General features: G+C 38.4%; 1 protein-coding gene and 1 long non-coding RNA gene across 5 annotated transcripts in view; one reads left to right on the top strand and one right to left on the bottom strand.

The window, feature by feature from the left end:
• The window catches only part of HAT1 (histone acetyltransferase 1), a 49,361-nt gene extending 40,623 nt beyond the window's left edge, over positions 1 to 8,738 (top strand). For all 4 annotated transcript variants that reach the window (XM_007117883.3, XM_055088528.1, XM_055088527.1 and 1 more), the window contains 2 exons: positions 2,086 to 2,202; positions 8,296 to 8,738. In XM_007117883.3, the coding sequence (XP_007117945.1) occupies positions 2,086 to 2,202; positions 8,296 to 8,463 (285 nt within the window). In that variant the 3' untranslated portion in view covers positions 8,464 to 8,738. The remainder of the gene's footprint in view (positions 1 to 2,085; positions 2,203 to 8,295) is intronic.
• The window catches only part of LOC129392562 (uncharacterized), a 42,612-nt gene that overhangs the window by 17,226 nt on the left and 616 nt on the right, over positions 1 to 24,770 (bottom strand). The window lies entirely within an intron of this gene.

A 24,770-nucleotide genomic window follows, 5' to 3' on the forward strand; every position in this document is an offset into this window, starting at 1 on the left:
CTACCTGGGAGAGCTCATCTAAATCTTCAATCCAAATTTTCCTCCTGAGCTCTAAAACTGTATACCAAAAGTTTACTAGTCACTGACCTTCAACAAGCAACTTAATTTGAATTGAAACTTTCCATCTTCTCCTGCATAAAAACACTTTAATGGCTTCCTGGCTTTAAGATAAAATGTGATTTTAGAAATAATTTATATTTCCAGACTGTATTAAACCTTTATTAATGAGAATTTATTTAATAGCTCAACCTTTAAAAGAAAAAGGATATGAGCACATTATTGGGATTAAAACTCCTTATTATGGCACACAGATCCCATCATAATTTGGCCCCTGCCTACCTTGCTAGCCTCAGCTTCCTACCGCTTTCCCACATGCTCTGGCTTTGCTGAACTTCTTGTCATTTCCAAACTATGCTACAACTTTCCTCCTTTTATGTCCCTGTATATAAGCTGTTCCCTTTGCCCTTATACTCCCCTTCTCCTGTTACTCCATCTTTGCTTGGCCAGATAGTACTCATTTTTTCAGGCTCAGCTCAAGTGTTTCTTCCAGAAAGTTCAATGTTATCTTCTCAATCTCTGTATACCTGACCTCTTCCCCACTCCCAATAAATAGGTAAGTGAAATGACAGAAATAGGAGAACTATAGGCCTACTCCTTTGGCTTCAGTGTTACCCAGACTTCCTGATTCTTCTTCTCATATTTCTTTGACTGTTTTTCTCTGTTCTTTGTCTGCTCCTTAACTGTCACTATACTACAGGGTTCTGACCTCTCCCCCTGTCTTCACTGTATGTTTTCCTTGCGTGATCTTAACCATTAACTAGTCTTATGGTTTAAACTCTTGCCCTGTATACTGATATTGCTTAAATCCTTACCCTTAGACTAGAATTTTCTTCAGATTTATATGTTCTGCTGTCTTCTAAATCTCTCCTACTCTGAAAACTGTCATTCCATACCCTCCTCCACAGCCAGTCTTTCCCCTTCTATATTTCTAGAATCCTTGTTCCCTTAGTATTCTTATTTGTGCTATCTCAGTTCATGCCCTCGTCATTTTTTTTTTTTTTTTTTTTTTTTTGGCTGTATTGGGTCTTCATTGCTGCACGTGGGCTTTTCTCTAGTTGAGTATTCTTATTTGTGCTATCTCAGTTCATGCCCTCGTCATTTTTTTTTTTTTTTTTTTTTTTTGGCTGTATTGGGTCTTCATTGCTGCATGTGGGCTTTTCTCTAGTTGACGGGCTTCTCATTGCGGTGGCTTCTCTTGTTGCGGATCACGGGCTCTAGGCACGCGGGCTTCAGTAGTTATGGCTCGCGGGCTCAGTAGTTGTGGCTCACAGGCTCTAGAGTGCAGGCTCAGTAGTTGTGGCGCACGGGCTTAGTTGCTCTGCGGCATGTGGGATCTTCCCAGACCAGGGCTCGAACCCGTGTCCCATGCATTGGCAGGCGGATTCTCAACCACTGCGCCACCTCATCATTTTTTGCCTGATTTAATAACTGAGCTTCCTAATTGGTTTCCCTCCCCTTCTTTTGCTACCATTTTTATGTAGCTGAGAAAATGCTTTATTTAAAACTCAAACCTGTTACCAACTAGATAAAACCCAGCTCTTTAACCCAGTATGCAAGGCTCAGTGCTCTTGCTTCACCCTCACTTTGCTGCTACTCCTCACTTTTTTTTTCAGTTTGTGCTCCAGCAGTGTCAAACTGCTCCTGCATGTGTGTGCATGCGACATGCACACACACATAGTGCCCTCGCCTCTTTCAAGTATAGCATGCTCCCGTTCCTTTAAGATTCACTCAGGTTTTATTCCCCCAGGAATCCTCTTCTAACATTTCCCCCATTCCCAGGCTGTGCTACCATAATATCCTATGCATATTTCTATCATTAAATTAACCATACCTTAGTCATTTGTGTTACCCACTAGACTGCTGGCTCCTTGAGGACTGAGATTATATCTTTTATTGCTTTTTATCTGGCACCTAGCACAATTTCTGGCCTATGACAAATATTCAATATATGCTGTGTTCTTTTGGGAAAGTGTTACTATTTTGTAATTTGAAATGTTCATATTTTTCTTTTGTTTGGTTTATTAGCAACATGCCAGACGGGTTTATGAAATTCTTCGACTACTGGTAACTGACATGAGTGATGCTGAACAATACAGAAGCTATAGACTGGATATTAAAAGAAGACTAATTAGCCCATACAAGGTAGGACTTTCAAGAGTCTTAAACATTATATTCTTGTCACTGTTTAAAATAAAGAAGAAAATCTACCAAATGCCAATGTATGGGAGAGTCCAAATTGTTTTGCTAAATTAACTTTTACAAAAGTGAAAATATTCTTCCAGTTAGTTATAAGAATTCTCCCTGTCATAATTTTCCAATGTAAGCTATAAATCTGTTTCCATTCACTTAAAAACTAATCCCAAGGATAGTCTACTCATGGTTACTTTTTTCTTTCACTTGTATGCATCTTTTTAAAAACTGAATGCCCAGAATCTTCCCTAACAAAGTTATCTTGTTAGTTTTTTGTAATTGTCTTCCCATTTGTCATATATATTCTGTTTACCTTTGCTCCTTTCTTCCTAAAAATGGCCTCGGTTGCCATTTGTAACCTCTATATTTGACCATAGCTGAAATTGCAACTTAGTGTTGTTTACCTCTTTTTTTGTTATTGTTGTTATTCTTGCTCCATTCCCCCCGCTTTTTTTTCATCTCCTTTATCTTCCTCTAGCTCAAAAATCTCTCCTCCTAGATCAGGTCTGGCCTCATCATCATTTGGCTGTTATTAAGGTAGATATTGTCCACGCCAGCTTGTGTGGAGGAGGATTTGCTGTGATTCTTTAGCTGGGCAGTAATCTGATTGGAGAGAATATTCATTTATTTATTCAACAACTAATTACTGAGCACCTGACATGTGGTTGCTGCATTTGAATACACTATACCTAGAGGCTTATACAGCACAATAGCTGGGAACATAAATGACAAATTCGAATCTGTCTTAAGATTGAAGGAGAAAGTCATTTAATAATGAGTACTTAAGGCTCTCCTGGTGGCACAGTGGTTGAGAGTCCGCCTGCCGATGCAGGGCACATGGGTTCGTGCCCCAGTCCGGGAAGATCCCACATGCCGCGGAGCGGCTGGGCCAGTGAGCCATGGCCGCTGAGCCTGCGCCTCCGGAGCCTGTGCTCCGCAACAGGAGAGGCCGCAACAGTGAGAGAGGCCTGTGTACCGCAAAAAAAAAAAAAAAAAAAAAAAAAAAAATGAGTACTTAAGGCATCAAGTACACATAGTTCTGATTTTTCTTTTTTAAAAAAATTATTTATTTATTTTATTTGGCTGTGCTGGGTCTTAGTTGCGGCATGTGGGATCTAGTTCCCTGACCAGGGATCGAACCCAGGCCCCCTGCATTGGGAGCGCAGAGTCTTAGCCATGGGACCACCAGGGAAGTCCCTGATTTATCTAAATTAATCCAAGTTTTATTTATCATAGATTCTGCTTTATGGAGCCAGTCTTTTGAATGTTGATGGTATATAGGTCGTACTACTCGTTGAATCCCAGCTCTTTTCCTTTATCACATCTTGTTTGCAGTGCAACTGTATTTCCTAATTTGTTATTGTAATTCTAAACATATCACATTCTGAATATAAAAATAATTATTTGCCTATGACTATAAATCCTTGTATCTCGAATTCATATATATGTTTTTTTCTTCATAGTACCATTTTATTAAGCAATTTAATGGATTGATTTTCTATCTTATGAACTACATCTGCATATAACAGGTTGTAATAAATTATAATGGTCTCTGTTCCCAAAAGTTGTCCGAAGTAACATTTTATTCTTTATCAGTCCTTATGTTTATCAATTCAGAAACACCAGAAAATTGGTAGAAATGGTACTTTCCAAAGATTTTGATCTTTAATTTGTTAGCTAGAAAATTTCTTTATGATGAAATTAGGCATGTAGAACAATATAATTAGGTGTTATCATGACAACATTTAAGAGTATTAAAACTGTATTAGTAAAGTAAAATAATTTATTGAATTATGCATCTCAGATATTTGTGATATTTTATATAGGCAGATGTAGCAAATGAGAGAGGATGAATTCTAAGTATATATAGTAGTCATGAAGTTATGCCAAACAGTGGGAATTTCTGTAGTTCATAAAAGCAAGTATTATCTACTCTTAAAGAATGATGATTTTTTATATTAAGTATCCTCACCTGTCCAGCAAGTTCACCTTATCTAAAAGACAACCAAAGACTGGTTATTAAACTCTTTAAATTCTTAACAGCCAAAATGGGTATCACCATCCTTGCACTAAAGCTCATACACAAATTATAAATTCTTCAGATACTTGCTCAAACCCTAGTTATAGTATGCACATTTTAATGAGTTTAGTTATCCAGTATTCCTTCTCATTGAGAAAACCAAGAAATCTTGAGGGTCCTCTCCCCTACTTTGGGTCGATAGCCACAATGTGGTTGAAAACTTACCACAAATTTAGTAAAAGCCTAGAAATAGGCTTTTTTGTTACTTACTTTAAAAGTTCTCTAAACACTGATAATTCATTTGTATCAGTGCCAAGAAGGGATAAAAATAACCTATATTAACTAGAATCATTTTTTAAAAGCACAAAAAGAAACTCTGTCTGTAGTACAGAAGTAATTTTCAGGTGTTCAAAAAATAAATTTGAACAATTTGGCTTAAAAAAGAAAAGTTGGTGCAGCTGCTTGGTTTTAGCATTAAAGTTTTTATATTGTTTCATGGGCATATTTTAATTCATAATTGGTTTACAAGTATAAAACTTAGAATCATTATTATAATATCATTGGATTTGGAATCAGAAAACTCCACATTTTGAGGTCTAGTTCTACCTTTTACTAATTGTGTGAGTGTTGACAGCTTATTAATGTCTGGGTATTAGGCTTCTCTAAAATGGAAATGCCTCCATAGTGAGGAAATGAAGAGAAAGAAATACAATGCATTGTACATGTTTTTAAAGATAATCTTTTGAGAAGTCTTAGGACTCGTCAATGCCTCCACACCATTATTATTTTTAAATTCTTACAAAAGAACTTTATCTCTTTAGTTCACAAAAGAGACTAGTTCAGCAGATAGAAATTAAGGAACCCTTAGAGGTGGTGGCATTTTTGAGATTATATTTGTAAACCCTCTTGGAACCTGTGAAAACTAGGCAAGAAGAAAGAATTGTTTTCTGGACCTTTAACACATTACATGTGTTAAAGCCAAATGTTAACATAAATTGACACTAATACCATCTTTAATTAATTTGTCTGCATTAATTAAAATTATCAACAGCCCTAATCTATGAAGGAATTAACTTTTTGTTTTTGGAGGGTGAGAATTATTCTGAGCCTACAGGAGGTCTATTTCAATCTTAAGGAGTTCTGTCTTTCAGTATTTAATTTGTACTCCCAGTGTATATCACTGTGCTGGATAGAGGTGTTCCCCAAATCAAGTTTTTGTTTGTTTGTTTTTGGGGCTTTTTTTGGCTGCGTTGGGTCTTCATTGCTGCACGTGGGCTTTCTCTAGTTGCGGCGAGTGGGGGCTACTCGTCATTGTGGTGTGGGGGCTTCTCATTGCAGTGGCTTCTCTTGTTATGGAGCACGGGCTCTAGGCGCATGGGCTTCAGTAGTTGCAGCATGTCGGCTCAGTAGTTGTGGCACATGGGCCCTAGAGCGCAGGCTCAGTAGTTGTGGCGCACGGGTTTAGTTGCTCCGAGGCATGTGGGATCCTCCCGGACCAGGGATCGAACCCACCATCTCTTGCATTGTCAGGCGGACTCCTAACCACTGTGCCACCAGGGAAGTCCCAGTTTATTTTTTTAAGGTTTTTTTTTTTAAACACATTATTTAAAAGATTAATTTGTAATATTTCATACATACACAAAGTGTTGTGTACATATAGTTTCAGGAATATTAAAGTTATTTTAACATTACTTAACAATAAACAAGTTATTTTAAAAATTGAACCACAGTTTACATGCTCATGAGGAGCTTGTATATAACAGTTTCACATTTTTCCATAAAGCTAGTACATGTATTTTTTATTCCAAGGTACTTAGAACTCTTAAATTTAGTTCAGAGATGTACTGCCATGCCCATAAAAATTATAATAGAGATTAATTCTGACATCCATCTGAAAAAAACTGACAATGAAGAAATTGAAGGTGGCAAGGAAGGGGGAGATAAATTGGCGAAGTAAGCACTCTTAGAGATTTAAAAACAAGATAATTTAAAACAGTATGTTACTGGCACATGATTCATTCTATAGGTTATTTGGAACAGAATTGATAGTCAAGAAATATTTAAGAATTAATATGATGGTTCTATTATATATAAGAATTTAATATGATTGGAGGCATAGTCAAGCAGTATGGTTAGATTATTTCATAAATGTTATAACTGGTTAGCAGTTTAGAAAAATAGCTTTTATTCCTACCACATACCACAATAATTTTTGGATGCATGACCCTTTAGTTCCTGAGCTGTTTCCTTAACTTAGATGCTCTTATATAGGGCAGTTGTGCCTCTTGGCAGAAAAAATAACTTTTACAGCAGAAACAAAGGATTTATCATCCACATGTTTGAAGAGTAAGAAATATACTGTCCTTCCAGGCCTTGGGAGCAATAAATTTGAATTTTCATCACTTCTCTAGAATATTCAAAGTGTGGTTAGAAGATCAGCAACATTGGGAATTCCCTGGCGATCCAGTGGTTAAGACTTTGCTTCCACTGCAGGGGGCACCGGTTCGATCCCTGGTTGGGGAACTAAGATCCCCCAAGCTGTGCTGGAGAGGGGGGGGGTCGGGGTGGGGGAGATCAGCAACATTAACATCACCTGGGAACTTGTTAGAACTGTAGAATCTCACCCCACCCCAGACCTGTTGAATCAGAATCTGCATTTTAACAAGGTTCCCAGGTGATCTTTGTGCACATTTAAGTTTGAGAAGCACTGTATATGTCTATATTCCAGAATTATTAGGGTTTCCTTTAAGGGGACATTTATTAGTTTTTAGGATGGATTTAAGATATCGTTTTTAGGGTTTTGTGTTTTTTTTTTTAAATGTCTTTGGAAGTCAGTTAGATATAGGGACTCAGAATACAGACTTCCAAGCAGATCATTAGGAGCTGAATCCTGGCTTCTCAGCTTACTACCTCTGTAAGTTATTTAACTCCTGCATCTTTTTTTTTCTTTATCAATTGAAGAAAATTATAGTGCCTATCTTATAGAGTTGTTAGGATTACATGAGTTAATATATGTGATTTCTGATCTCTATGTAGAGTTAGCTCTTCGTTATATGCTTTAATAAAAGAGGATTGATATAATCTAAAACAGTTTATCCAAAATGTATGAAGGTTTCATATATTACAGTGTTTTATATAATGCAGTGTTGCCACCCACCCAGGAATCTTGGAGTCCTTCTTCATTCTTCTTTCCCCATATCACCCAGTGTTTTCTTCCCTAAATCTGTTCTGTTCCTTCCATCTCTGCTGCTACTGACTTGGTCTAGACTTTCATCATCTCTTACTTGAAGCGCTGCAGGAGCTGCTGACCTGACCCCCCAGTCCCGTCCTCAGTATTGTTCTGATACAGTGTCCTGTTTAAAAGTTGTTACCAGCCCCTCAGTGTGGTGCAAACTCCTCAGCATGGTGGTTTCCTTCTCAGTAAAATGGAGAGGGTTTAATAAGATAATGTATGTCTGGACAGTAGAGACTCAGTAAATGCTAGTTAATATTGTTTTTTAAAATGTGACAGTTTTGGGCTCATCTTTCTGAAACTCTTCCAACAGTTTATGTTGAAATTAACATGTGGTCCATAAATACATCTCTGGGTAAGGGAACTCATAAATGAGCCTAGTGGCAGAAGCCAGTTGGGAATGAAAATTAATGTAATGTAATTAATGATTAAATAGTGAGATGAAATAATAGCACTTAATCTCAGTTGTCTTTCTTCAGTTAATATTTTTTTTTTATTAAAGAAGTATTTGAGTGTCTATACTGGCCAGTTCTTTATTATGCTTTGGAGAGTGGGCTGTTAGTCACATATCTATATTTACCATTAATTGACACAAAGTACATGTCTTCTGGAACCTTCCTTTTAGAGAGTTTATAATTCACAGTTAACATTATGTTTAGGCTTCCTTAAGAAAAAATGTATGGGACAAATTTGGGCATATTCCTACTACTATTATTTTTAACATTGGAGACATATTTCTTTATATTAGAATTTTATTAGCTTAGTCTAACCAATAATTGTGTTTGTTGCTTAGAAAAAACAGAGAGATCTTGCTAAAATGAGAAAATGTCTCAGACCAGAAGAACTGACAAACCAGATGAACCAAATAGAAATAAGCATGCAACATGAACAGCTGGAAGAAAGCTTTCAGGAACTTGTGGAAGATTATCGACGTGTTATTGAACGCCTTGCTCAAGAGTAGAGGTTATACTTCTCTGTACAGGAAGTTTGAAAATTTCTGTACATGTGTTGTGAAAAATCAGATGATGACTTTAATTTTAAAATCTTGTAACATTTTACTTACATTAAAAGTTATCTTTAGTTAAATATTTTCTTTTGGAGAGATTGTATATTTTAAAATACTGTTTAGAGTCTATGAGCATACATTACATTAAAAAAAGATATAGCTTCTGAAATACCACTGCACTTGCTTCCCTTCTTAAACAGTGTAATAAATGCTTAGTTGTGATATGTTAATGTGTACTGATATGATTCTTAAATACTTGTGATAAACTTCTTCAGTCTTGTTAAAAAACGTTAGGTTTTAAGCTTTTACTATCATTCCTCCCACACTTTGCTTCTAAGATTTTACATCTGGCACCTTTAAAACACATTTCTTTAAGGTCTTCCTAGTAATCTTGGCCTCACTATGTGATTTTTCTAAGTAGGAAATGTTCCTAGTTTAGAGTTGTTTTAAATAAACTATTAACCACTTGTTGGGGGTAGGGCGGGTAATAGAAGGGAAACTAAATACAGCCTAAAACCTAAATGTTTGGCATCAAATATTAATTGAAGATAATTTGGAAGTTACCATAAACTTTATAAATAATAATATAAGATAGAAATCAGTTCATAAATCCAGTTTACACACCATTGTTGAAATATATCTTGTGTAAAATGAGGTATATATCTGTTGTGATTTGATATAAGGTTACCAAGATGTTGAAGTCCAACAAAGAAAAAAACAAAGTAATGATAAATTGCTTAATATAGTCTTTATTTTATTGAAGTAGAGCTAAATAAGTTGCTTGATACAGTCATTAAAAGTAAAAGCTTGATTTTTTAATGTGTGCCAGTAAGCCACGTATTGTATAACATCAAAAATGAGATGTAAGTTGAACTTTACTTTTAAAATCTGATGTGTTCAATGCTCAAGGCAAAATCCCAACTTGGACAAGCACTGTCTTATCCTTAAATCAGCTTTCCATCAGTAAAATCTGTCAAACATAGGAGAAGGAAAGTGACTAGTACCCTCTGGACACAAAATAGCTGTGGCCAGCAGCATACCAATGGCACTAAACCATCCCCTTAAAATGAGAGTGTTGCAAACGTTTCAGGCAATCTCATCTCAGAAGCTTACATGTAGATTAAATTTGTTGATTTCTGAAAGAGTATATACATGTACATAACTTGTACAGATTGAATGAACCAGTTCAAAGTCCTTCTGAAACTATATGAAAACAGTTTGTTTTCCATCTAAATTAGCAGATTTAAAAATTGTTTTATTGAAAAGTCACAATTGATACCTAAAAATGAGCTTGGACGAAGAAAATCAGTACAATCTAAATAAATTATCTTTCAACATCCTTTTTTATATAGAAACCAGAAAAAGCCGGTGTGATACCAATTTCTGTACATTGTTTTTAAACAGTGTTCTATGTTCCATGGTTAAAGATCTCATTTAGCATTCATCTTTCGGACTTGAAAGGCTGTACCTTCATTTTGAGTTTGAAGAGTACGTCTGTTAGATCTGCACCTTGTGCAGGCTAATTAAATACCAGGATAGATGTACAGGACCGTGTGTGAAACCTAACACAGCCACCTTCTAGGTCTTAGCAGTCACTTTTCACCCTGTGGTAGTAGCCTTCCTCCGCTTTATCACCCACATACACATTGACTGTATTTACTTGCTGCCTTTACCTTTTTCCCTTCCCCCGTGCACCACTCTTATTTTTTTCCATCTTCTCCAAGTTGCATTTTCTCTACGTGTAATATCATGTTTCCTTTCTAAGCATCAGTGTTTTTCATCTGTAAAATGAGGTTGTACTAGAATTATCTCAAGGCTCCCTCCCTGTTCTAAGATGTGTGCTTAATCCTTTTTACGTCTTTTCTCATCACTCTTAAGCTTTTCTACTCAGATGTGGGTGTAGGTGTAGTATATGTCTAAAAGTATTTTTCTAAATCACACAAAATTCAGTTTATATGTTAGTTTATGTGTGAGAGGAAAAAAAAAAAAAAACCACTATATGTCCCTGACTGTCTCCAAATTGCAGGGGCCTCAGCTTGCTGTACCAGAGTCTTGTCTATTCTGAAGATTTATCTGATCTGTTTTCTTGCCTACTAAAGGAAAGCTCACAGCAAAACCTCCAGTGCCGTATCAGAGAATTATTAAAATCACAGACCTCAGAGGTCAAGTGATTTACTTCCTCAAATTCATTCTTGCGTTCTTTTTATTAGAATTGAAAAGCCAGTTCGAGAATGTTAAATACTGATTAAATAATAAGGTACCCATAGTTCTGCCTTCTAAATGAAATTATTTTATATATTATCTCTATATACATTGAACATAGTAGCATTTTGTTTTTAACAAACATTCCTAGTGTTCAAAATGGTTCTTATAGACGTACAATATTTCATGTTGATGTACCCATATTAAACCATTTGCCTAGGGTTTTTTCTTTTATTATTACAACATTCAAATGAATTAATGTCTTCGTGTATATATATTTTTGTATCTGTTAAGTATTCCTCAAGATAAATTCCTGGGAAATGCAGTTACTGAGTCAAAAGGTAGGAATATCTCTATGGCTCAGCTATATAAACATGCCATGTTTTCCAGAATGCTTTGTAAATTACTAACAGATATTAATGTGTATACTGGTTTTAACAGAATTCAGTGGTATGGGATGTTGATTTTGTTGTTGCCTCAATAGGTATAAAATCTCAAATTTAGGGGGCTTCCCTGGTGGCGCAGTGGTTGCGCGTCCGCCGGCCGATGCAGGGGAGCCGGGTTCGCGCCCCGGTCTGGGAGGATCCCGCGTGCCGCGGAGCGGCTGGGCCCGTGAGCCATGGCCGCTGGGCCTGCGCGTCCGGAGCCTGCGCTCCGCGGCGGGAGAGGCCGCGGCGGCGGGAGGCCCGCATACCACAAAAAAAAAAAAAAAAAAAATCTCAAATTTATATTCCTTTTGCTTAATGGGAAGGTTGAATATTTTTCCATGTTTCCGTGAATTTTTTTCCCTGATAGGAATTATCCATTTGATTTTTTTTCTCTTAGAATTATTTATTCAATCTCCCCAACAGAATCTGTCACTCCCTCTCTTTTCTACTTCTTACTGCACTCCTGTAGTGACTTGGAAGCCGTAGACAAAACACTCTTACATTTATTTATTAAGCTCCTTTGAAATACCTTAGCATATCAACAAAATATTTCAAAATGTTATAAGGTATATTTTAAAACAAAGGAATTTCTTAAGTTGATTTAGCTTGGACACAATTGTAGTTATTAATCCAACCTTTCCATTTGATTTTTTAAATTTGTCTTTTAGGATCTACACTCTCATTTTATAGATGGACAATAGATCCAGAGGTTCACTTGATTAAGGTCACACTGTGAATTAGTGGCAAAGCCAGGACTATATACCCTAGACTCCTGGCTTCCACTCCTCCATCTCAACTTCCATCAAGTAGGCCAACCAAGTCTTAAGCATTCCAGGAGGGGCTTTTCTTTGATCACCGTCTGGGAAATACCTCACCTGCATGTTTGCCCTAGTCACTAGACAAATACCCCAACTGCCCTCTTGTTTTTATAACCTGCAGGAAGAAGTATTAGGAAAAAGGATGTTTATTTGTAATGACAAATTATTGGTGCCTCATTTGAAGTGTGGCTTGAAGTTCCTCGTTTTTTCTCAACATTTTCAATTTTTCAACATCTACAACTTTTCTGTTTCCATATGCCTTTACATCTTATTGTAATACATATTTCATTCTCCTTGTATTATGCATTGCAGTGGTGTTAAACAGTGCATTAACTCATTGACTTAGGTAGAGCTGTCTATGCATATAAAAAGTAGTATACATATAGTACAAAAATGCAAAAGGGCATACTGTGAAGAGTTCCTTGCCCCAGTCCTCTAGAAGCAACCGCTATTTCTGAGATCTTGCATATCTTTCAGAGATAGATGCATAAATGAGCATATATATCTTTTATGTATCATATATACATAGGGTAACCTCCTACAGATATTGTTCTCTAACTTGCCTTTTAAACTTAATGATATCTTGGTTTTGGGGGGTTTTGTTTTTTTCTTTTTTTTTTGGCTGTGCCATAAGGCTTGGGGGATCTTAGTTCCCTGACCAGGGATTGAACCTGGGCCCCCTACAGTGGAAGCTCAGAGTCCTAACCACTAGACCACCAAGGAATTCCCTAAACTTAATGATATCTTGGAGATAATCAGAGCTATGGCTGCATAGTATCCATTGTATGGATATACGATAAGTTAATCTACCAGTCCCCTATTATTTAGGTTGTGTCACTAACTTTCGTTACAAACAGTGCTGCAATGCATGCATGTTCTTGTACATGTGCTGTGCATACATGTGCAAGTATACTTACAGATTAAAGTCTAGAAATCATGGACTTTAGTCTGACCTTATTCTTAAAGTGACCATACTACTGTTCACAACAGTTAAAATTATTAACACCAACTAAGGTTACAGAAGCATAATACTGTATCAATCTGGAATCAGCTATGCAAACGAGCATATTGGACTTCTCCAACCTATACTTCTATACTACTAGAAATATGAAGTACCTTAAAGGCACGATGATAACGCTTAGGCATATGCACATGACTTTCTTTTTGTTTATTCCTTTAGTCTTGCTTAGCTCTTCTCAAACCTTATCATCCAGAAGAATTGCTCTACAGCAGAGTTTCTCAACCTCAGCACTATTGGCATTTTGGGCCAGATCACTCTTTGTTTTGCCAGGCTGACCTGTGTATTGGCTGGTTAATAGCACCCCTGGTTTCTACGCACTAGGTGCCGGCAGTACTATCCCCACCTCCAGCTGTAACAACCAAACATGTCTCCAGACATTGCCACATGTCCTCCGGGGGGCAAAATCACCCTTGGTTAAGAACCACTGCTATATGGGATTGGATATTCACCCACATTAAGCACTGACTTTTTTATTTTGTAACATGGACATAGTACAAAATTCAAAATGAGTAAGAGTATTTGATAAGTAAACTGCCCTCCCAGGCAGTCACCTAAGTCACTTCTCCAGAGGCAATTACTTTTCCCAGTTTCTCTTTTGTCCCTTAGAGTTAATTATCAGTTTCAGAAAGCCATCATTTTTTGTTTTAACACACATGGTGATATACTACATGCAGTACTTGGAATCTTTTCCAGTTAAATTTAACTCATATCTTTATTAGTGCATATCAGAACACTTCAATTCTAAACACCTTGATTCTAAACAGCTGTTGGATATTTATTCCATAGTTTGGTCTCAATGTGTTTAACCCAATCCTATATTGATGGACATTTAACGCAGTTTCCTATCTTCTGCTCTTAAAAGCAGTACTGCAGTGAACGTTCTTGTGTACACATTCTGTACGTGTGGTGGGGGTATGTATGCAAGATAGTGATGGAATCGCTGAGTGAAAAGGCATGAACATTTTTGGGGGCTTCCCTGGTGGCGCAGTGGTTAAGAATCCGCCTGCCAATGCATGGGACACGGGTTCGAGCCCTGGTCTGGGAAGATCCCACATGCCGCGGAGCAACTAAGCCCGTGTGCCACAACTGCTGAGCCTGCACTCTAGAGCCTGCATGCCGCAACTACTGAAGCCCACGTGCTGCAACTACTGGAGCTCGTGCTCCGCAACAAGAGAAGCCACCGCAATGAGAAGCCCAGGCACCGCAAGGAAGAGTAGCCCCTGCTCACCGCAACTAGAGAAAGCCCATGCACAGCAACAAAGACCCAATGTAGCCAAAAATAAATAAATAAATAAATAAATATTTTTAAAAGGCATGGACATTTAACATTTTGGTACGTTTTGCACACATTTGAGACAATAGAGAAATTTGAATATGGACTACATTAGATGATATGGAATTTTGTTAATTTTCATCGTTGTGATAATGGTACTGTGACTGTGTAGGAGAATGTCTTTATTCCTAGAAGTCACATGCTAAACTATCTAGGAACAGAGTTATGACATCTGCAACTGACATTCAAATGGTCCAGGAAAAAAGTATGTTTGTGTAAATGGCATACACATACATACATAGACATATGTACATAAACAGAAATGAAGCAAATATGACAAAAGTTTTAAATTAGTGAATCTAGGTGGGAGGGATATACAGGTGTTCACTATGTGATTCTTTCAACCTTTATTGCTTTTATGTTTTCAAAATAAGACTTGGGAAAGATATTGCCTATATGAAATAAAAACAATACTATGAAAAAGGAACAATCAGTGAATAAGAAAGAGTTCTTAGAAATTTAAAATGATTGTTACAATTCAAGCAGCAGAAACTTGGGGTATAAAGTTGAAGAAATTCCCCAGAACATCAAAAAACAGAAAATATGAGAGAAAAGAGAAATCAATGTGGGAAATCTGATAGCTGGCTTATTTTCAGACAGGAAGAGCAAACAGAAGGACATTATCAAAGAAAGGGAAGACAATTCCTCAGAGTTGCAGACTCTGCAAAGTTGCAGAATCTTCAAATTAGAAGAGTTCACTGAAGGTTGAGCAGGATTAAATCATCACTAGCATTTATGGAGCACTTACTATCTGCTAAGCACTTGTAACAGTCATCTCAGTTCGCACAACAACCTTCAGAGGCACACATGGTATCCTCCTCGAGTGAGGTCAAGGGAGATTATTTCACCCGTCACACAGCTAGTAGGTGGCAGAGATAGGATTTTAGCCCCGGCAGTATAATTCACTTGCGTTTTTAACCACTATACCACTTATCTAAAAGGATCCACATGTAGACTACATTATTAAATTTCAAAACACTGAGCATAAAATAAAAGTGCTAAAAGCTTTCAGAGGGGGAAACTTGGGAGAGGAAGGGGGATTTAAACAGCACCAAACTCCTTATCAGCCATACTTCAAGCTAAAAGACAATGGAACAATGACTTCAGAGTTCTGATGGAAAATGATTTTGAATCAAGAATCCTACACCCAAGTGTGAGAGAAAAGAAAGGTGGTTTTGGAAATCTATGAAATCAGAAAACACTTTACACACTTTCTGATGAAGTTACTAGTTGATCTATTTCAACGGCATGAAGGTGAAATTAGAGCATGTAAGATGTGGAGTACAGGAAATAGTAAAACTATTCTGATTCCAATAAAAAAAAATCTGAGGATGGCAACTGAATAACATGTCTACAAAAGTAATTGGTCCAAATTAGAATAGGAAATTATGAAAAAAGTGTAAAGAAAGAGTCTAAATATAATAAACTATAATTGGCATGGCTTTGAGCAGTAACTAGAAACGAAAACAGTTAAGATTGGTTGAGTTGGGTCAAACTGGGAGACAGTAGGATGGGAGACTATTGCTTTTCGTTGTAAACCTTGTTATAACTGCATGTTTTTTATTTTTTATTTATTTATTTTTTTCGGTACGCGGGCCTCTCACCGTTGCGGCCTCCTCCCGTTGCGGAGCACAGGCTCCGGACGCGCAGGCTCAGCGGCCGTGGCTCACGGGCCCAGCCGTTCCGCGGCATGTGGGATCTTCCCGGACCGGGGCACAAACCCGTGTCCCCTGCATCGGCAGGCAAACTCTCAACCACTGCGCCACCAGGGAAGCCCTAATTGCATGTTTTTTAAAACCAAATATGTGTTACCTTGATATAAAATTTTGTTGAAATACTGTTCAGCAACTGAAGCTCCATATAATTGTCAAATAAAATACAACTGTAAACTAAGGAAATTTTAAAAACAAGTTTATCTGAAGCAGGTAAGTGGCACCTTTAAACAGTGAGATTGTGCTCAGCCTGACTTCCACAAAGCAGAATTTGCCAAAAGACAGTAAAGAGCTTTCTTTAAAAAAAAAATAAATAAATAAAAAAATAAAGAGGGCTATACTCAGTTCTTTTCTTTGGAAACTGATTCTCCAGGGAACCATAGTTTACCATATACTTTATTTGGCTATCAGAAGCAAACTGTCCCCATCTTTGACACACTGGCCCTATGAATCAACAGACACTAAATGTAAAACCAATGCTTTGAAATTGTTCACGTCATAATTTGGGGGTTTTTCATTAACCCTGTGGAGAAATATAATGCAGTAAAAAGGTAATGCGGTCTCATGAACATCTGAAGAGCTGTTGTGTGTAAAATGCTACAAGAAATGCCTCATAAACGTCTTATAAAACAAAAATTTTAAGACCTCCAGTGTTACAATACACAGGCTGGAAAAGGGGCGAATCTTCTCTCCTATGACCTTTCCGGACCTCACTAGCTTTACCTTAACATTGGAAGGGGTAGAGTTCTAGTTGGATTAGGTGATCTTTAAAGCCCTTTCCAGTTCTTCAACTGTATTCTCCTTCCAACTCCATAAAAGACCGGTTGGAAAACATGCTTTGGTTAGACTCTCAGTTCACCTGGACAGTTCTTTAGATCTTTAATGAATAATACTGGCAGGTGAATCTGTGCAGAAGTCTTGGGCTGTGCAGTGTGTTTGCCTAGCTCTCTGAATCCCCTTTGTGAAGGCTGTGGGACCACCACAGTGAGGCTTGTTTGCTCTCTGCTCCTGGAGCAGCTGCCGCCTTTCTTCCTTTATCCTTTCTCCAGCAAAGGAAAATGCAGTGATGTTTGCGTGTGCCTCAGATGAGAAGAATGCTCTCCAGACAGGTTATTCTCTGGGTTAAAGTGGATGGGGGGAGCACAGAGGAGCTCAGCTCAATGGGAAGAGAGGTCGAGGCAGCATCTGCCCCCTTGTTTGTTTCAACAGCTTCCGTCTTGAATACAGAATCTGTTGAGTGAGAGGCAAGTAGAAGTTAAGAAATGCAATTTAAGCAGTAGTGCATTTCTGCTTAGTTTGTCAGCCAGTTTGGGGAGTGGAGGTGGAGAGTAGGAGAGGGAAAAGGGACACACAGGCTAGTTTTCTTTTTCTATTATTAAATCCCTTGTTATTTCATAATCTCCACTTTGGAGATTCTTACTGCAGTGTAGTCTGCATAACTGTTCATTGACCAAGGAGTACTGCTTCATACTTCTATGTAGGAAATGTCAAAATCACAAATATTTTCAACCTCTGATCTTAGTGGTCCAACTGCTTTCTATATGAACTGGTCTCACATAACCCTACAGGACACTGTTTACTCAAACACACTACAGTAAACACAGAACCATAAACCCAGCAGAAGGGTAAGCAAAGACGAAAAAATAGGAGAAGGTAACCAGGAATGTACCATCATTTCAGGAGGGAAAGGGAAAAAACAGTAAGAGGAGTAATCTTATAGAAGGGTGGAAACATTGGAAGAAGAGAAACAAGGGCAGAGTGAAGGCAAAAGGAAAAGAGAATGTACAGTAGACAGCAACAAAGACATAGGTAATACTATGCATTCCTGTCCTCTCACATGTGGTTTGCCTAGTCTGTCTTTTATTCTATATAGATGTGTGACTAGTCACAGTAAAACAGGTAACTTCCCTTAGAAAGTTCAGCAAATGGTATATGCACAGAAAGAACTCTGGATGAATACATATCAACGTATTAACAGCGATTACCTGGGAAGAGCTTTTCTGGGGAACTTCTACTTTCTATATTTTACACTTCCGTATTTTTTAAATGTTTTTAAAGAGCACATATTACATACATGTGTAAACAAAAAAGAAAAACCAAAACAGACTTAAAAAAATTCTAGGGGCTTCCCTGGTGGCGCCGCGGTTAAGAATCTGCCTGCCAATGCAGGGGACACGGGTTCTAGCCCTGGTCCGGGAAGATCCCACATGCCGCGGAGCAGCTAAGCCTGTGCGCTGCAACTACTGAGCCTGCGCTCTAAAGCCCGTGAGTCACAACTACTGAAGCCTGCGTGCCACAACTACTGAAACCTACGTGCCTAGAGCCCGTGCTCCACAACAAGAGAAGCCACTGCAATGAGAAGTCCGCGCACCGCAAAGAAGAGTAGCCCCGGCTCGCCGCAGCTAGAGAAAGCCCGCGCACAGCAACAAAAACCCAATATAGTCAAAAATAATAAATAAATTAAATAAATAAATTTTTAAAAAAATTCTAACAATGAGATCGAGAGCGTTTTCCTTTCTCTTTTTTTACAAATGTGGATTAGAGATGGTAAAGGAAGCATTATTTCCCTTTCACCTTCATCTTTGCAGGAAGGATTTTAACAGGTGCAAGTTCCTGGGAATTTATATAATTAGAGTTCAGCATTTTTCTCAGGTCTTGGCAGCCAGGGATAGCCAAAATCTGTGACCCCTCACACCTGGTGTTGCTCCTAAGAGGCTTACAGTCTCAAGGGTACTTGGTCTTTCTTTATGGACAATTTTGTGAGCATGTTAGTCTCAGCTTTCCAATTGGCTTCCTAAGAACAAAAGTAACATCACATCTCCTTGGAGCCTAGAGTAGGCACTTAAGTATTTATTGATTGGCTGATTGATCACTAAATTCTCTTGGAAACTTTTTGCCTTTCTTCCTTACTCTGCATGGAATTCTTCATTCTGCAGAAGTGTGTAAGCAGGTGCTACTTTTCCAGGGCTTACTAATTGAGAATGGATGATAGTCGATAACGGTACACGTTTTTATTTAGATTTCATGGGGCAAATACACCACTTCTGCTTTAACTCAGCTTCCCTTAGAGCCAGTGCCAAGAAATAAGGTCAGGGAAGCCCTGTCCCTCATAATAAAACTCAACAGCCACTGTGGAAAATAGTGCGGAAGTTCCTCAAAAAACTAAAAATAGAACTACCATATGATCCAGCAATTCCACTCCTGGGTATATATCCGAAGAAAACAAAAACACTAATTGGAAAAGATACATGCACCCCAATGTTCATAGCAGCATTATTTACAATGGCCAAGAAACAACCTAAGTATCCATCAACAGATGAATGGGTAAGAAGATGTGGTATATGTACAACAGAATACTATCAGTCATAAAAAAGAATGAAAATTTGCCATTTGCAACAACGTGGATCGACCTGGAGGGTATATTATATTTAGTGAAATAAGTCAGACAGAGAAAGACAAATACTGTATGTTATCACTTATAAGTGGAATCTAAAATATAAAACAAACTAGTGAGTATAACACAAAAGAAACAGACTCACAGATACAGAGAACAAATGAGTGGTTACCAGTGGGGAGAGGGAAGGGGAGAAGGGCAAGAGATAGGCGTAGGGGATTAAGAGGTACGAGCGTCTATGCGTCAGGTAAATAAGCTACAAGGATACATTGTACAACACAGGGAATACAGCCAATATACTATAATAACTATAAATGGAGTATAATCCATAAAAATTTTTAATCATTACGTTGTACACCTGCAATTAATATAATATTGTAAATCAACTATACCTCAATTAAAAAAAGATAAAACTTAGATGCATCAATGAGTGAGGTCTGGGACCACCCTCATCCTCTTCCTTATGGCCTTCCCATCTCTTCCCTCCCTTGGCCCCTGCCACCATTCCAGGTGGCCTGCTGCTCCAACAATGGACAGGCTGTTATGCTGAAGCACTATTTCTGCTTACAAATCTCCCATAATATCTTTCAAGCCAAGAGGTTGGAGCAGCTTTAAATGAATGTGGGCCAGACTGTGCCTGAGAGCAACAACTCCCTTGGGACAAAGTTTGGTCTTACCCTACAGCTAAGTTAGCCCTATCTGATCCCATTCCACTCTGCTTAATTACAGTGACAGGCTGCTTGGGAGGGTGCAGCATGCTACTTGCTGAGCCCACTTGGATTAGGCCTATAAAGGGCTGGAGAGCCACAGAATCTTCAGAATTTCAATGTAGGAGGGGCTCAGGTAGGGCAATCTTGTTAGAAGGGGGTGGAACTTAAAGTTTCATTTGCCTAGGAATTACATGGTCTAGAAAATGTCATTATACAAATCAAAAATAGGGGGGCTGGAGGGTCACACACGATGCCAGCCCCCCTCCCCTGCCTCCTGGCTTCCTCTTGACACTGCTAGAGACGAAGGAAGCAGGGTACAAACAGCACGGACAGAGCCTCTTGCACGTGACACTACTTTTCCTCAAGAAAACATGGAGCATTTACACATTTTCTCTAAGGGTCCCCCTAGATTACCCAGTAACATCTCCATCATTGTCTCAAGTGATTGGTATAGGAAACAACATTCTACCAGCAAGTTGGCTGAGAGTGCCTTAGAAACTCTCTGCCTGAACATAGAATCATGTGAAGCTGGACCTTAATTTTAGAGGGGTCCAGTCAGCTTAGACAGCTCCTTGTTATATGTGCAGATTATGTTTATGCAGGACTCCAAGTTCTTGGAAAGAACGTTCATTTGACTTTAAAAAAATGTAGAGTAGCCCCCACTCACCACAACTAGAGAAAGCCCGCCAAATCAAAAATAGGGGGGCTGGAGGGTCACACACGATGCCAGCCCCCCTCCCCTGCCTCCTGGCTTCCTCTTGACACTGCTAGAGACGAAGGAAGCAGGGTACAAACAGCACGGACAGAGCCTCTTGCACGTGACACTACTTTTCCTCAAGAAAACATGGAGCATTTACACATTTTCTCTAAGGGTCCCCCTAGATTACCCAGTAACATCTCCATCATTGTCTCAAGTGATTGGTATAGGAAACAACATTCTACCAGCAAGTTGGCTGAGAGTGCCTTAGAAACTCTCTGCCTGAACATAGAATCATGTGAAGCTGGACCTTAATTTTAGAGGGGTCCAGTCAGCTTAGACAGCTCCTTGTTATATGTGCAGATTATGTTTATGCAGGACTCCAAGTTCTTGGAAAGAACGTTCATTTGACTTTAAAAAAATGTAGAGTAGCCCCCACTCACCACAACTAGAGAAAGCCCGCACGCAGCAACGAAGACCCAGTGCAGCCAAAAATAAATAAATAAATAAATTTTTTTAAAAGCTTTAAAAAATGTAAATAAATAAAAGTATTTCCTCACACTAACACTGAACACATTGGAGGGCAGGATGGGAAATATTCTTCTCAAGCCATACAGTAAACTGCTAAGAAACGATCCTGATATTAAACCAAAAGTCTAATTTTTCTGATTCAGATGGCAAAACTGAAAAGCAAGCTCAGGAAGGGAGAATAAAGGCACCTGAGGCTAAATGACAGCCCTACTGAAGCTGTGCAGGTCCCAGGGCACCAGTTTCCCCCGGCAGGCCACAGAACATGCTTTGTGCCTAGTAGGAAACACCACTTTATTTCAGTTAGTCTTACGTGTTCATATGTAACAAGATTCTTCTATAGATATGTAAGCACCTTAGTCTTTATTTTATAGTCTATGTTTTTAAGTATCTTACATTATAAGTAATCTTCATAACTGTGTAACAAGTTACAGGATGATGTATTACAAAGCAAAATTTATTTTTAAAAGGATTTACTGGGACTTTCCTGGTGGCGCAGTGGTTAAGAATCCACCTGCCAACGCAGGGGACATGGGTTCGAGCCCTGGTCCGGGAAGATCCCACATGCCGCGGAGCAACTAAGCCCGTGCGCTGCAACTGCTGAGCCTGCGCTCTGGTGCCCTCGAGCCACAAGTGCTGAGCCCGCGTGCCACAACTGCTGGAGCCTGCGTGCCTGGAGCCCGTGCTCTGCAACAGGAGAGGCCGCCACAGTGAGAGGCCCGTGCACCGCAACGAGGAGTGGCCCCTGCTCGCTGCAACTAGAGAAAGCCTGTGAGCAGCAACGAAGACCCAACGCAGCCAAAAATAAATAAATAAATTTATTTTTTTTTAAAAAGAGATTTACTTCATGTAGCATAATCCCTAGAGCATTTTAAATTGTTAATCTGAATTACAAATTCAGTATCTACATTATAGAAACCAATATAATTTCATCACAAACTTATATACAGCTTTTGAAAAAGTTATGTAATATAAGTCTAAAATAAACTATCATTAAGTAGAAGAAGGAGGAAAGAAAAAAATGACTTTTAAAAAATGAGAATGTCGGAATTTATTTCTGATTTATTTCTTTAATAAAAGAAGATTAGATTTTAAAAGATGCTAATAAGACAATCTTTTAAAAAACCAAGGTAAAAGACCTATAAAGCAATAATTAATCACAATTAATAAAAATATTTTTACATTTAAGAATGAATCTCTGGACACAGAAACTGAAGGTATTAGGAAGTTATACTTTATTTCTTGAACCCTGGTTTTGAAAAATTATTCAACTTTTTTTTTCAAGAAACACAAGTACAAAATCTGAATAATGGTGGAAGTTCAAATCAATGAAGTGCCACAACATAATTAACCTTCATTTCACAGATGGGAAGATAGGCAGAAATGGAGTAGAGAAGTGAGTCAATAGTAGTTACTCAACTAAATGAAAGCAATCTAATGCCCTAACACCCAGGATCATAGATGTTAGAATTGCCACGGATCTTAGATGTCAGGGGTCCAGCCCTTTTTTATACCGTTGATCAGTATGCATATATCTCATAAATTAATGATTTTGGAGAACACATGCTGGCAGTTCTTAATCTTTCTAAGGTCAGAAGGATGTGATGAAAGAAGCTAAATCAAGAATCGGTGCACAAGCTATCACCTGTGCAAGTTCATGTCTGCTTCATTTCTAGCTCATCCTGCATATCCACATCCTTGCTGAACTTATTGGAGATTTCCTCACTGGATTCCACTATGGTGGTATCACCTGAATTCTCATACTGTTTCCTTTTCCTTTTCCTTCTAGTTGCAGGGGAATAAATTGTGCATTGGTTTTCCAAGGATTGGCTGAGCTGAATCACATGAACATGTGTTCTATTTCATATGTGTTTGAAATTGGGCTTAATGCCTTCTGACATTTCTCTAGGGACTTCTAGGTTTCTTTTTTTTTGCACACTTCTTGAGACTCGGTGTTCTGCTAACTCTCAGGCTCCTTTCCTGCACTCAGATTGTTGGCTTCAGTTACACTGAGGACAGATTAGCACGTTCAAAAACTCTCTCCTTGGAATTGATCTGCGTTTGAAAAAGGTGGGGCTTGAAGTCACCTGAAAGAGTACTTTTCATTCTCATCCTTGTATATTTTATTTACCTCAGTGGAAAACATTTTTTCTTTTTATCTTTCAAGGTGACCCAAAAGCATACAAAACTGGGTCTCCAAGAAGTATAGATGTGTCCTCTCATGAACTACCCAAACTCACTCTTGTTTTTCTCTTTCTGACTTACTTCACTTTGTACGACAGACTCTAGGTCCATCCACCTCACTACAAATAACTCAATTTTGTTCCTCTTTATGGCTGAGTAACATTCCCTTGTATATATGTGCCACATCCTCATTATCCATTCATCTGTCGATGGATACTTAGGTTGCTTCCATGTCCTGGCTATTGTAAACAGTGCTGCAATGAACATTGTGGTACATGACTCTTTTTGAATTATGGTTTTCTCAGGGTACATACCCAGTAGAGGGATAGTCTGTCATACAGAGTGAAGTAAGTCAGAAAGAGAAAAACAGATACCGTATGCTAACGCATATATGTGAAATCTAAAAAAGCGGTACTGATGGACCTAGTGGCAGGGCAGGAATAAAGATGCAGACGTAAAGAACGGACTTGAGGACACAGGGGGAAGGGGAAGCTGGGATGAAGTGAGAGACTAGCATTGACACATATACACTACCAAATGTAAAATAGATGGCTAGTGGGAAGCTGCTGCATAGCACATGGAGATCAGCTCCGTGCTTTGTGACCACCTAGAGGGATGGGATAGGGAGGGTGGGAGGGAGACGCAAGAGGGGATATGGGGATATATGTATACATATAGCTGATGCACTTTGTTGTACAGCAGAAACTAACACAACATTGTGAAGCAATTATACTCCAATAAAGATGTGAAAAAAAAGTAAAAACATCAGGACTATGTAGTCATTAAAAAGAATGAGCTCTAAGTGTTCTAAGATTTGATGTTTATGAGTGGAAAAGCAAGTTGCAACAGTAAGTATGTGATTCCATTTAAAATCTTTACACATATTTGCCTGTAAAAGGCATGGAATGACACACACAGTGGCTGACTAAATAGTGGGATTGTGGTGTGTAGAGAGGGTGAGGAAGGGGATTTACCCTTTCTTTAAAAATTCATTTCTGAATTGTCTGAGTTTTTCACGGAGTGTGTAGTTAAATTAAATTCTTAAATATTAATTAGGAGACATCACACATGTTCACCAAGAATCCTTATCAATCTTTACTGCATTTGGAGACTGTTACATTCTTGGTTTGATTGGGTCCATGCAGAGTTCAATTCCTTCACCAGACATTCCTTGAATATCAGGTTCTTTGCTGGGTACCAGGCTACCAAGATGATTAATACCTGGTCCATGACAG

Source organism: Physeter macrocephalus, chromosome 2 (assembly GCF_002837175.3).
Source record: "Physeter macrocephalus isolate SW-GA chromosome 2, ASM283717v5, whole genome shotgun sequence".
NCBI classification, from domain to species: Eukaryota; Metazoa; Chordata; class Mammalia; order Artiodactyla; family Physeteridae; genus Physeter; species Physeter macrocephalus.